This window comes from Rhagoletis zephyria, unplaced genomic scaffold (assembly GCF_001687245.7).
Source record: "Rhagoletis zephyria isolate East Lansing unplaced genomic scaffold, Rhagoletis_zephyria_1.1 Rzeph_scaffold_00580, whole genome shotgun sequence".
Classification (NCBI taxonomy): domain Eukaryota; kingdom Metazoa; phylum Arthropoda; class Insecta; order Diptera; family Tephritidae; genus Rhagoletis; species Rhagoletis zephyria.
This window is the reverse complement of record NW_016157664.1, coordinates 195,804-211,025: the sequence shown is the minus strand read 5'-3', so window position 1 is coordinate 211,025 and position 15,222 is coordinate 195,804. Positions and strand designations below refer to the sequence as shown.

Below are 15,222 nucleotides of genomic sequence, written 5' to 3'. Positions count from 1 at the left end.
AGACACTACCTTTCCGATGCAATTTTATCGAAATCGGTTGACGTGGTCTAAAGTTATGCGGTAACATACATTAAAAAAAAAATTAAATTAAAAACAAATTATATTATTATGCCGGGAATGTCAAATTAAACCGCATTTGTCGTCAAATATGTAAGTGAAAACTCATTGTCATATGGAATTAGAAAACGGTGTGTCTATCGATTGATTGATCAGGATGGGTCTTTAGCCGTTTACATGCGCTGCTAAATCGGCTATCTGTTTGTTTTTGGCCTATTATATCATAGGTATCACCAGCCCACAAAAGTCTCGGGGACCATAAAGGCGCATTTGGGCTCCACGCTTTGCGAGACAGTCAGCTCTTTCTTTGCCTTCAAACTCTTCATGTCCGGGAACCCATTAGAGCGTTATGCTATTGTGGGCTTTCAGATGGTTCAAAACAGTATTACAGCTGCCCACAAACCTTGATTCCGCTTTAAAATAGTCTAATAAGGCCTTTAACGCTGCCTGACTATCCGACATAATATTTATTCTGGCCTCATTTGTTCTTCTACCAAGAAGACATTTGCGAACAGAGACTTCGATTGCGAAGACTTCCGCCTAGAATAAGGTTGGATATGGTCCCATTGGCAGACTTTTCTGGAATCTTGGTCCAATTGCCTAGGAAAATATTTTTAGAGTGCAGTTGTGCTTTTCTGAAATATATTTGTTTTTTTCTGAAAATCATTTGCGCTTTATTGAAATACAATTGTGTTTTTCTGAATTTCATTTGGTTCTTTCTGAAATACATTTGGTCTTTTCTGAAATACATTTGTGCTTTTCTCAAATACTGTTGGAAAAAGTGTAGAATAAAATTGTGGTCCCAATTTTTTCATTTGGGACCAATAGCCCAATATTAAAAATGTACAAATGTTCCAATCGTGTGATACGGCCTTAACAAAACGACTGAATTTGGATACTTTAATTATTTTATTTTCAGTCAAACCACTTTCAAAATTAATTAATAATTAGCTTGGGATGATTGAGAATCGAACTGTGAACACTTGATTCTATTTTAGAAAATTCCGCAAAAAAATCAGATGAGATCTTTACGAATTCTTAAAAATTTCTTTACAATTCAGAACACAGGCAAAATCAAGTCAAACATATATTCATAAAAATCAATGTTAATATCTACCTGTCCTGCAAGGTAAATTGATGACATAAACGAAAAGTTTTTTCCACCTGCATACCAGTGCCAACTACCAAAAACCACAGTGTATATCATGTTCAGTGCTCCAGCTGTCCTACTTTCACATGTGCAGCAGTAAATTGACGACAAAAACGAAAAGTTTGTTGCCAACTATCCAAAATAAATCTCCAAGTGCTGCAAAATATCTTCATATGAAGATTTTTCCGATTGCTTTTGAAAAAAATCTTCATTTTGAAGATAAATCTTTACTTCTGGCAACATTGTCTACATGTGCGGGATGTCGCATGTGTCCTCACGCACTTTTTCATCGAGCAGCGGCCAGCGTAACACGGACTTCATCACTGAGCTAAAAAATCGAGAACAAGGAAATAAACTTTGGGAATTTAACTTATTTTAATTTTTGTGTTATATATTAATAATAAGTAATACAAATAGTGTAAACGGAGTGCATAAGGAGGGACGTCTCAAACTAATGGAACATAAAGGAAAAAGGGGTACCTAAGTCTCTTACTTCAAGTGTGCATAACTTCTTTTTTACGCCAAAATGATGGACGCAAAGGCGTCCGAGCAGTGCGAACCGCCAGACAAAAGTATGATTAAACAAATTATAATCGGGACAGAAAATGTTAAAAAAAACTAAAAGCAGAAAAAGAATGCAGAAAAATTTGAACACGGAAAATTCCAGAATTGAGGGACAGACGAACACTACAGACCTAACGGAATCAGAAACGGACGATACTTTTAAAACGGTACAATGCAAAAAGTCAAAGAAGGACAGTACACACACACGCATACCAATGCAAGGCATGCTAGTGCCGAAAGGTACATACCAAAAAGCACCAATAAACCCAGCAAGCAATTTGACTGAGACCAGGGACAAAGACCAACAAATAAATACACGGAGACATATAGAGGTGAATTTAACGTTTTAATTGACACGTCAGCCAGCACGCTGTTTAGTAACGATTCCCTAAAAAACGGGCTTTTCCTGTGGGATAAGATTCGTGATTTCAATATAGACAAACCGAAAAATATTTAAGCCATTGGAAAGTCCTTGTATAAAATGACCTTCGAGACTCATGAACATGCGAATAACTCGCTCAAAAATTCCGAACTGATTGACAACAACATAAGGGCCTTCATTCCCAAAAGCTTCACTGAGACTTGGGGGGGTGGTAATACAAGTCCCAACGTCATTTAAGGATGAAGAAATCATGGCCAACATTAAGAGCAATGTCAAAGTCACATCAGTTAAGCGCATTTTGAGAAGAGACGCGGAAAACAAAGAAAACCTCATTCCCACACTCACAATAAAAATAGGTTTTGAAGGTAACGAGCTCCCAGAGTCTATAAAAATCTTTTTTGTAAGTTTCAAAATAAATCACTACATTCCAAAAGCAAGACAATGTTACAATTGTGGAAGGTTAGGCCACACAAAGCTCCCGTGTAAAGCGCAGTCAAGGTGCATCATATGTGGGAGGGAAAATGGATGCGAAAAAAAGTGCAATGAGAAGAGCAAGTGTGTTTTGTGCGGCAATGAGGACCACGTCGAGATAAATGTTCGGTGTGGGAAAAAAGAGCTGAAAGTAGTTGAAATAATCGCGATTAAAAAGATATCGAAAAGGGAAGCCAAGGAAATTTACCTCAAAAGTTGGGGGAGGAATAGGTTTGCAATTCTTGACGATGACGAGAAAAACTTTCCAACATTAGGAAACGGACTGACAAGGACAACAAACAATGATGAAGTCATAAACCAAAAATTAACACATAAAAAGTACAACCAAGTCGCAAAACAACAAAAGAACCGAAATTATACAACAGTGAGTACATCTGACACCTCAGCTCAGAGAACAACAAAAACTTACACACCTGTATACAATAGCAGCTCATGGAGTAGAACATTGGAGATCGAAAAACTAGTGGCTGTACTATGTGAAAAATTCCAGATAAACAAGGAGGATCCAACAGTAAAACTCATAGAGAACCTATGTAAAAACAGCGCTAACGAAAGACTGTTGGCAAAACCAGCAACCACAAATGATGAGTTTAAAGATACTGCAACATAATTGTGAAAGCTTCAAGAAAAACAAAGACCATTTAGACTTCTTTATAAATAAACATGAAATAAATATTGCATTACAGTAAATTTTCTCGCATGACGAAGAAAAAAAGAACCACAACTTAATAAATTTTAATACACTTAAAAAAAATAGGAAAAAGGGCTAGGGAGGAGTAGCCATTGGCAGCAAAAGAAACATAAGGATGGAAAAAATTAGGTACAGTACCACTCAAGACGTGATTATAGCAAAAACACTGAATCTAAGAAACAATATTAAAATCTGATCAGCCTACTTTTCACCGTCTCTGAACACGGCCATATTTAAACGTGAGATTGACAAGTTAATGAACACCTTACAAGGTCACCCCAGAGTAATACTCATGGGGGGACTTTAATGCTAAAAACAGGATTTTTGGGTAAAATGACCCAAAGGGCAAATAATTAGCAAATGTGATAAGAAATTTAACCTGTCTTAATGACGGCTCTAAAACCTTCCTTCAAGATAAATCCATCACTTCCACTGGCTCCGTGCTAGATCTAGCCTTTGCTAACATGGCAGATAGCATCAAGTGGGAATGTAACATGGCGTATGTTGTTGTATAATTCTCGAAATTCCCGACGTAGTCAAACTGCCGGAGTACTTCATAGCGAAAAACAAACTAAATAAAGCATTGACCAGCATCTCAGGGGATGAAAGTCTAGAAAGTATAGAGAACAACATCAGAACAGAAATAATTCAAACACACACCGAAGGCTTGGTGGATGGAAGAACACAGCAAAGCACATAGAATACTTGTGGCTGCCCGAAAAAGGCAAGACTCACAAATAGAGTGGATGACTTTGAAATTTTAATTGAAAATGAGGAAGAATGGGAAAAAATTGTGAGGGAGGCCAAAAAGAATAACTGGCTGAAGAAGATTGAAGAAATCAATGAAAACCCCAACAGCAAAAACACTTGGAGATTCATAAACAATGCAAATGGTAGTAGAAAACACAAACCAAATCTGTGGTCCCAGGATGAGAACCACAAGTACCTGGAATGGCTTCAAAAATAAACGGAAACAACTGGCACCTTAATGACCACAACAATGACGACACACCCGAGAATGTAGCAAAACAACGACTACGTAAAATTTAACATGGAAAGTTTTGAAAATCTTAAAAAAAAACAAAAAATCAACTGCAGGTGGGGTGGATCGGATAACATATGAAATACTTAAACACATTCCAAGAAAGGCTAAAAGCGAGCTCATCAAGGCACTAGAAAAACATTTCAATGAAAACGAAGTCAAACATAGCTGGAGAGAAATAAAAGTAGTTCCGATACCCAAGGCCAACAAAAACCTTGAGGACTATAAGAACTACGAACCAATTTCACTTATATCAACCGTGGTCAAAAGCTTGAACATGCTAGTTAAAGAAAGCTTAACAAACTTCATTGACACAAAAAAATTACAACCAAACAGAAGTTTTGCCTACAGAAAAAGCAAGTCTGCTATTATGTGCATCAATGAAGTTCTCTTTAACACAAACATTCTAAAAAATCAAAAGGAAACAGTTTTCTTATGCATTTTGGAACTCATGGACGCCTATAACCGAGTGGATATGAATGTGCTGCACAGCATACCTAAACAGAATAACATCAATGATAGAATCAGCAACTGAAAGGAAACTTATACTTGGGAAACAGTCGGTTACGGTCAAAAACGGGCTGCCCCAGGGCAACTGCTTATCACCGGTCCTTTTCAACCTCTACACGGCGGGACTACATCAAATCAACAACAACGACACCACTCTCTACCAATTTGCAGACGATTTCGTCATCCTAATACCATGTTCTGACCGACATTGAAAACATGTTTTCGTTGCTAAAACTGGTTTTCGACCTAAAACTTGTGTTTTCGTCTATGTAAAATCTGTCAAACGAAAACCAGTTTTCGCTGAAAACTACTTGAAAACTCACGTTCCACTCATTCCAATCGGTGTCTTCACTAGTTTTTTTTCGATTATTTATCGAAGTGGAAGACGTAGTTTATCATCTTTAATAAGCCATTTCGGATTTATTGTTAATTGGTCTGCCTAAGTAAAATAAGATTGAAAGTAAGAGGTTGTAAATGCAAAGAAAATGAAGGAAAAGTATTTTGGTTTTGTTTTTGTGTAGCAAAACTGTTATCAAAAGATGTAAGAAACACTAACAGCCGGTGTGAACAGCACACAATCCCAAACTCGTTTTCAAAGCGTTTTCGTTGTCGGTCAGAACATAGTATAAGTAGCAGCTTGGATGAAAACAAGGCTTTAAGTAATCTAAAACATAAGATCTTGGAGTGCAATAACCTTAATCTAACCTTCAATTACAGCAAAACCAAATTTATGTACATTACATCAGGGAAAAGAATAAATTTCAGTCTGAATATAAATTCAACTGAAATAGAGCAAACCAGCAGTACAAAATGGCTGGATATAACCCTAAATGCAAACCTCACCATAAAGGATCATGTTGAGCAAATTAAAAGGAAAACTAACCTGTGAAGGAACCTCATAACAAAACTCACGTCGATCTAAGCAGGGTTGCAGCCAAACACGGCACTCAATCTATATAGAACATTTGTAAGATCCAAGGCGGAGTATGCGTGCACAACGTACACCAATGCGGCGGAAACTCACAACAAAAAAATACAAACAATACACAACAATACAATTAGAAGATGCTTGGGACTAACGCCTAGCACCCGAACACATATACGTTACGCCCTAGCAGGTGAACTACCGCCGCTACACAGGGCTGAGTGGTTAGCAAGCAAATAACTCGCCAAACAGTGGATGACGAACAATAACATTAAGAGAGAATTAGAAAATTTCCCAATAAACAACTCTAGCTACAGCCATACGTATAACAAATTCAAAAACATACTAAATAAAATAAACACCAAAACCGACTTTAACAATTACACAAACATCACACTTATCACAAAGGTTCTTAGTCTAGGCAAGCGAGAGTACAGCAAAGAACAGCTTACAGCCACATACAGTGAAATGAGAAACAAATTACAATCAGTCAGTGAAGACAAAGTAGGTTGTGCGGTACATGACCAAGACATGTCATACCTTTTCTGCTTGGATCGCATTTTCACATCCACCTTTGGGGAGATCATGGCATTAAAACAGGCAATACTTCTAGCAATAAAAATCAAACTCATTAAAATTTGTATTTTTACGGACAGCTTGGCGGCAATTAATGCACAATTTCTTAGTGGCAGAAATAAACAACACACTCTGCAATTCCAACATCGAAGAGGTCAAAATTATTTGGGTTCCCAGCCATATAGGAATCTCCTTCAACGAGAAGGCGGATCTGGCGGCAAAAGTAGCGACAACCAGGGGTAAAATTATAGAAACCTGACTGACTCCAAACGAAGCACTACTACGCATTCACAGAGTCATATGGGCAAAGCCTCCACCTGTAATAACAAAAGTAAAACCTTCTTTTTACACACAAATAAAATATCCAAGAAACCATGGTTCAAAGACAAGAAACTTACTCTCAACGCACAGGACAGTAAACTACTAAACAGACTCATGACCGGACATACATATGGGAAGCTATATAGAGCAAGATTCTAACAAGGGGTTACCAACTCTTGAAATTTCTGTCAAGATGTGGAAACCCCAAACCATGTTATTTTTGAATGCGCACATTTTGATGAAGTAAGAGACTCTTATGCCCTCTTTAAACAAATCAATGACTTAAACTCCCTATTTGAAAGCAAAGATACAAAATAATTGGTAGAATTAATTAACTTTATGCACGAAGTACAAATAGACAGGAAGTTTTAGCAATAAACTATATTTTTAAAACACAAACAGTCAAAAAACATGCTAAGGAAAAAATAAACAAAAAACTAATAAATAAAAATAAAAGACCTGTAAAATGTAGGGAAAAGCACATCTTATTAAAATCATATAAACAAACTCACAAAATTTTCGATTTTTGACTTCAAATGTACTTAATTCTAGTCATGCATACTATCTATATTAAAAAAAAAAAAAACAAGAAAAGAAAAACTGAGTTACAATGTATACTTATCATAGAAGATAAAATTGAAAACAACTAGGGAAATGGTTCCCCAGGAAACCTATCGTTAAAATTGTGTGTGTGTTAAAAGATTTTATATATGTATATTAAAATAACATTCCTGTCAATGTATGTATTCTTCTGTATGTACCCAGTAGAACTTGGGAGCATCGTACGATTGCTCGGTGAGTACTCCCTTGGGAGTATACGAATACTCCCCATTGCTCCCTATGCTTCTGTGTATAAGCATGTAATTTTGTATACTCCCTTTAACATTGGATGTCCTAGGAGGGGGAGTAATCCCTTTTACCTCCTAAACGAGCAATCGGGGAGCACACACAGAATTATCATCCCACAAACCTCCTAATAGAGCAATACGGGAGTACTCCCATAGTTACCTCCCAGAAACCTCCCAAAAAGACAACAAGGGAGTGCACATAGAAAACATCCCATATTCCTCCCGAACGAGCAATAAAGGAGCGCTCCCATTAGAGACATCAAGAAAACCTCCTGTAGGAGTAATAAGAGAGTAATGATAACGAATATTTTACATTAGCCACATGGATTTTGCTATTTATTAAATTTTTTTATTTAACTTTTTAATCACATGCATTTGTGCAATATTACAAGATCTTAAAAATAAAGCATAAATGATACGTCTTACATAATTGCTTAATTTTAGAAATATATTGCAGAGAAATCATATGAAATTAAAACATAATAATAACAAAACGGTAAGATAAGATTTGAATTATATGCACCTATATGCACATATAAGTATGTACTCCTATATGATTTCCTGGGTGTCAAGGATGCTTGCCAGTTCAGGAATCCACCAAGCGGGGAAATTGTGAAGGTGACTTTGCTTATCTGACATCTTTGTCACCCATGCGATGTTTAAAGCCGGGGGTCACACTTAAATGCTGACACTAATTTGCGCAATCTGAAAAGTATTTAAGGGTGCATTTACAAGTAATACAATACATACTTAATATATTTAAACAAAAATTGAAGTGCATACCAACGGACTTTTATTAAAATCTGTGTGCTATCCAAATTAAATTATTGTGTGCTCCTTATGCTTCTATAAGAAATATTTTCTGTTGTTTTTTTTTGTATGATAAATTTTTTCGAAAACACAAATTTCTTTTGGGCGAGGGGCGTATTGCTCTCCTATCAATCAAAAAGAATACTCTTGGATTTATCGCTTAGGAGACATCACTTTTTGCTCCTAAGCGAGTAATAACGGAGTACAAAACCGACAAATCTCGCTTATTGCTCCCAAATCATGCCTCAGGGAGCATTCTTTAATTGCTCGCTTAGGAGATCTCTCATTAAGCTCCTAAGCGAGCAATACAGGAGTACAAAACCGAGAAATCTCGTTTACTGCTCCCAAATCATGCCTCAGGGAGCAATATTTCGTCGCTCGCTTAGGAGATCTCTTATTTGACTCCTAAACGAGTAATAAAGGAGTACAAAACCGACAAATCTCTCTTATTGCTCAGAAATCAGGTTAAGGGGAGTACTCTTTTATTCCTCACATAGGGAGATCTCCCTTCAAGTTCTAGTGGGATCATAAGTATTATTGTTTTTTGTTCATTTTTGTTAACTCATCCAATTCTTGCTCGGAAACTCACCTCAACAGTTACGCTGGCATTTCATCAAGCAAGCTGCATACATTTTAACATCGTCTTAAAAAAAGACGTCAACACATGTATAACCTGGTGTTAGGGAGCTAGCTGAAAAACTCCCGACCATTTAAAGGAGCCATCGCTTCTAAAACCAAAAAAAAAAACTGCGTCGTCACGCAAACGAAATTTTCCAGCACGTGAAGACGGCCGGTTTTTTGTTTCCTTTTCAACTACGACCATTTTTAGTGTCATTGTTTTTGTTTTGATAGGATAGTTATGAGAATACAATTTAGGTGAAGTGTTGATCTGATGTAAATCTAGATTGCCGGGTCCTGTGAGAGTTTCTTTTTCCTTTAAATTTTCCACGAGTTCATTTCGCTACTTTCTTTGAGTGTTATCTTCATTTTTTGTCCTTCTTTCCTTTCTCTCCACCTTTACCTTTCTTGCCCTTTTTATTCGTTTTCTCCTCCTCTGAAAATAAACAAATTTTAGGTCCAATTCCGTATTCCTCGGACTAAAACTAGTAAAACTGGCAAAAAATAAAATTCGCTCAGAGCGAGAGAGTAGTACTGTACGGGACCGCTTTCTAGTAAAAATGGTAACTTGTGACAACATCAACATAACCTCCAAATTGTTGTAAATTTTTGCTTGTTTTATATAAAAACACATTCAGCTCACACGTGTAAATAACTATAAAAGTACTTTCAAATTCATTAGAACTTAAGCTAGTAATTAAATACTTTTCAACATGTACTAGCAGAGTGCACTTTTCTTTTGTTTACAAATTGGTTGTCAAACTCACTACAGCCGTTTGACACGTTTACCAGATTTTACCAGCAAAAATTCAAGTATACCCCAGAGACCATAACGATTATAAGAAACAAAATTAAATATTTGGGGTGTTCACAGTTCGTTCCAAATTGTGTCTGAAAATGTANATAATTATTACTGACCAATGGAAAAGTTGTTTTCGTCTCGCGGGACGTTTATTTTAAGATGTAAATTATTTTCGTCTTCTCATAATAATTATATGGGACTTTTATTTTTTTCGTCTCGCGTGACGATTATTTTAAGATGTAAATTATTTTCGTCTTCTCATAATAATTATATGGGACTTTTATTTTTTTCGTCTCGCGTGACGATTATTTTAAGATGTAAATTATTTTCGTCTTCTCATAATAATTATATGGGACTTTTATTTTTTTCGTCTCGCGTGACGATTATTTTAAGATGTAAATTATTTTCGTCTTCTCATAATAATTATATGGGACTTTTATTTTTTTCGTCTCGCGTGACGATTATTTTAAGATGTAAATTATTTTCGTCTTCTCATAATAATTATATGGGACTTTTATTTTTTTCGTCTCGCGTGACGATTATTTTAAGATGTAAATTATTTTCGTCTTCTCATAATAATTATATGGGACTTTTATTTTTTTCGTCTCGCGTGACGATTATTTTAAGATGCAAATTATTTTCGACTTCTCATAATAGGTTTGTTCCACAAGCTACTCGAAGTCACTTCGAGTTACACATACGCGTTTCACAAGTAAGTTTTAGAGTTTATTTGATATACGCTGACAGTTTGAACTTTGCTCGAGTTTTTCTACAAGTAGCTTGTGGAACAAACCTAATAATTATATGGGCTTTTTATATTTTTCGTCTCTCGGAACGTTCAAGACGAAAATGATTCACATCTTTTCATAATAATCAATAATAATAATAATAATAGATTGGCGCTTATACATATGTTAGTGTTAGGACGAGCATCTCCTCCGATTTGTGGCGAGCGCCTTGATGTTGTCACACAAAGTGGAGGGACCTACAGTTTTACGCCAACTCCGAACGGCGATTGTATTTTTATGAAAAGCTATTTTTCATGGCAGAAATACACTCGGAGGTTTGCCATTGCATGCCGAGGGGCGACCGCTGTTAAGAAAAAACATTTTTTTCTAATTTTTTTTGCGATGTTGCTTTGGCCAGGGCTTGAACCCAGGCTCTGCGTAGTGGAAGCGCGCACTGCTTACCACTACACCACGGCGACCGCATAATAATTATATGGGATTATTATTGTTTTCGTCTCTCGGGACGTTTATATCAAGACGAATATGATTTACGTCTTCTCATAATAGTTATGTACATATATGGGGTTTTTGTTTTTTTTCGCCTCTCGGGACGTTTGTTTCAAGACGGAAATGATTTACTTTCTGTTAATAATTATATGGGACTTTTATTGGAACGAAACTTCTTAATTTCTTAGTCAAATTAAAGGGCTTTGCTTTTATGTGGTTTTCGTTTTTTGAAAAGGGTTGTCAGGTGTTAGCAAATCAATTTCCAATAATCGAGCTCGGAGATATTTGCGTTTAATTTCGTGAAATCGGCAGTACATATACCGATTCTATTAAGAGATAACGTGGGACGCAAATCATTGTGGTCTTGAAATAAACGTCACGAGAGATGAAAAATATAAAAGTCCCACATAATTATTATGAGAAGACGTAAATCATTTTCGTCTTGAAATAAACGTCACGAGAGATGAAAAATATAAAAGTCCCACATAATTATTATGAGAAGACGTAAATCATTTTCGTCTTGAAATAAACGTCCCGCCAGATGGGAAAAAATAAAAGTCAACATAATTATTATGAAAAGATGTAAATAATTTTTGTCTTGAAATAAACGAAAACGAATGAAAAGACGTAAACAACTTCCATCTGAAAATAATCGTTCCGCGAGACGAAAAAAGATATTTCTCGTAAATAATTATTATACAAAGACGAAAAAAGTTTCTCTTAAAACAAGCCGACGTTTTTGATCTCAAATATTAGCGTAATAATTATTTTGGGTCTCTGGTATAAACAGATCCAAATCNTCTCTTAAAACAAGCCGACGTTTTTGATCTCAAATATTAGCGTAATAATTATTTTGGGTCTCTGGTATAAACAGATCCAAATCGGTGCAGGGGGCGTGACACCTCCCATACAAACCGAATTTTTCATACTGCATATCTCTGGAAGTGTTCATGGTAGAGTACTAGAGCTTGGTATGGAGATGTATGAAATCAATCACAAGGTCATGAACAAAAATTGGGGCTATTTGAAAAAGGGGCGTGGCACATGCTATACATACATACATGTATGTATACAAACCGAATTTTTCATTCTGCATTTCCCGAAAAATGATCATGGAAGAGGACTCTAACATGGTATGGAGATAAATGGAAGCAACCGCATAGTCATGGAGAAAAATTGCGGTTATTGGAAAAGGCGGCGTGGCTCCTCCCATACAAAACGAATTATTCATACTGCACATCTCTAGCAGTGTTCACGATAGAGTACTGGGATTTGGCGATTAGGGTATCCCTATCCTAAAATAATTGTCTAAATTTTTTTATTTTAGAATTTTTAGTAAATTTGTATGAAAAATGTAATATATAAAAATATCGGGTCACGGTGTTTGTGGTCGAACTGGATTGCAACTACTTCAGCTGGAAGACCGAAGCATATTCCGTACGAGAAAAGTGAAGTTTATCCCCATTAACTTCGAAAAAGATCCCAGCTCCTGGCCCAGAGTCAGTGTGTGAGTTCGGGCTCAGTGTTGGAATTAAACCAGCATTCCCCTCAGGGAACTCAGAATTATCGACACAAGTGCTCAAATATCTTCGCCTCACTCAGTGTCAGACCAACATCCGTTTCTTTTTAGTCTGCATGTGGCCTTCCCCACGTATGAAGACACAAAGTGACGGTAAGTGCGGCAGTGCGTCAAGAGCACTATATACCACTCGAAGAAATTAAAGTTAAATGAAGAGGCTATCAAGCAACTATTTTGATTCTTTACTATCGAAACCAGATGCATTTTCGTGGACCCCTACTTACAACTCATGGACCCCCATATTTTTTTAACGCCAACGTAGACCCCCGTCGAGTCTCCCGTGGACCCCTGGGGGTCCACCTGGACCACTTTGGGAATCATGACGTATACTTTCTACCAGTAGAGAAATAATCGGTAGAGAAGAGTTACATAAACGAGCTACTGGCTAGCAAATTTTTATATAGTGTTAATAACGGTATTTAATAAAAAAAAAAACGAATAACTGAAAACCGAAATAATGCATATGACAAAAAACGAAGTAAAGCATGCATGCACAGTTTCGGTTTAAACCGAAATAATGTCTAAATGCAAAATTTCCATAAGCGCAATTTCGGTGCTCTGTAAATGATATCATGACCTAACTACTGTAAAATCTCATTATATAAGATTACTTTTCCCTTAACTTTCGAAAGCAGATTTAAATACCTTTTACTATGGCCTGCATTTCTCTGTATTCCTTAAGATTCATTGGCAAAGGAGCGCATCTGAACCCAGCTGGAAAATCCTTTTCCAACCTTATAAAACGATTGCCACCTGCATACAATAACGGCAAGCATGCACCCTCATTCAAGCGCGTCTTCAACCAGTTGTCAAAATACAAATCCGCCATGAGAATATGTTCAATTTTTGCGCCTTCAAGATCACGCCAATAGGCAATAGTTGTTGTGGGCGACAAATCTTTATAATTCCATTGTTTATTAAGCCAACGACAATATCTATCCCATCCATCGCTGAACTCAACACGAAAGTTCACATCCGAGGTCGGATAGCAACGCATGCTTATTAATTGTTTTTAACTTTCTATCTTTAGGCTAAAGCGTGGCACTCTGCTCCTCTATTGTTACCAGTTATCCACAGCTTTGAGTTATTTGGAATCTAAGAAGTTCGTACATAGAGATATTGCGGCACGAAATGTGCTTGTGAGTTCGCCGACGTGTATCAAGGTAAAACACGTTATTTATGTATACACAAATTTTGATTAAGTATAAAAGTTTAAAATTTTTTGTGTCTATTAATTTTGTTGATTTGCGCGTTTGATTGAGTTTATTGTGTGTTTTTAATGCATAGCTTGCTGATTTCGGTCTCTCACGTTGGGTGTCGGATCAATCATATTACCATTCGAGCATGTGTATTTTGCCAATAAAGTGGATGGCGCCAGAGTCGATCAACTTTCGTAGATTTACAAACGCAAGCGATGTTTGGATGTTTGGTATTGCCAATATAGCTGCATACATATGTATATTTAATCAGTGCATAGTATATAACTATTTTCAATTTACAGGTGTTTGTGCATGGGAAATTCTTATGCTGGGTGTTAAGCCATTTCAGGGTATCAAAAATAGTGATGTCATTACCAAATTGGAAAATGGCGAACGTTTACCGTTGCCAAAAGATTGTCCGCCGCGATTGTATTCGCTTATGTCACAATGCTGGGCGCATGAGCCGTCTAAACGACCTACGTTCCAGAGAATTAAAGAAACTCTCTAGTAAGTGAGCTGGTGGTCGTGCAGTTTTAAATACTAAAATTAATTTTTTTGCAGTGAAATTTTGGTGGATGAAAAAATTAGCGATTCTGAGACGATGCGGCGCGAAAACCGGCGTGTAGCAGCAATGTCTTGGAGTGGCTGTGAAGGCGATGTACCACCAGTAAAACCAGCTAGAACTCCCTTCGAAGGAGGTACTTTCATAAAAAGATTTATATTTCCTATACAAAAGGATTTTTGTTTAAGTGAAACTTTTTTGGCGGCGGCAGAGCATTTCGCCCCCTCTTAAGCTAAGATTAATATCAAAATTTAGATTAAGGGGTCTTTTTTCCGGCCACTTTATCGTCTCGATATACGAGTTTTCGTTTTCTTATCTGCGCATTAATTTCTCGAATCGATAAATTGTTGCTCACCCGATGTAGCCTTTAAAAATTTGTACCCAACTTGAAATTTCGGTTTGGTTTTGGTCCTTGATTCAGATATATTAGATATTAGGTTTGTTCCACACGAGCCCGCGGGTACTCGCGGGTGCCCAAAACAGCCCAGAAAGTGTTCCTCACGCTAGAAAAATAGGTAAAAGAGAGGGAATACCTTCCACTTTTGGATCGTAAATGTCTTCTTCTTCGTGCCCGAAACAGCCCGGAGTTTTTTTCCGGGCAGAAATGTGCAAGAAGTAAATTTGAAATAACAGCTGTTGTTTGTGCAAAGAACGTAGATAATAAGAAGGGACAACTCGTTATAATTGTAGTGAAAGTGAGTAACAGGGACGTGCCTTCTCTTTTCATTCAATCAAGAAACGTACTAGAGCAAAAGAGAAGGCACGCCACTGTTACTTACTTTCGCTACAATTATAACGAGCTGTCCCTTCTTATTATCCCTGCAGGGAGTGACGTTAGCTTATACCTAACTTTAGTCTG

At 36.8% G+C, this 15,222-nt stretch overlaps 2 protein-coding genes across 10 annotated transcripts in view; one reads left to right on the top strand and one right to left on the bottom strand.

The window, feature by feature from the left end:
• Fak (protein tyrosine kinase 2 Fak) overlaps positions 1-15,222 on the top strand; it is a 34,155-nt gene that overhangs the window by 7,415 nt on the left and 11,518 nt on the right. For all 9 annotated transcript variants that reach the window (XM_017612780.1, XM_017612781.1, XM_017612782.1 and 6 more), the window contains 4 exons: positions 13,633-13,765; positions 13,890-14,031; positions 14,104-14,308; positions 14,363-14,499. In XM_017612780.1, coding sequence (XP_017468269.1) covers positions 13,633-13,765; positions 13,890-14,031; positions 14,104-14,308; positions 14,363-14,499 — 617 coding nt within the window. The remainder of the gene's footprint in view (positions 1-13,632; positions 13,766-13,889; positions 14,032-14,103; positions 14,309-14,362; positions 14,500-15,222) is intronic.
• LOC108360492 (uncharacterized) lies at positions 8,899-13,622 on the bottom strand. The gene is made up of 2 exons (XM_017612795.1): positions 13,248-13,622; positions 8,899-9,422 (listed from the first exon to the last, which is right to left on the bottom strand). Exons 1-2 carry the CDS (start codon positions 13,597-13,599, stop codon positions 9,352-9,354), a joined length of 423 nt encoding a protein of 140 aa, XP_017468284.1. The 5' UTR covers positions 13,600-13,622; the 3' UTR covers positions 8,899-9,351.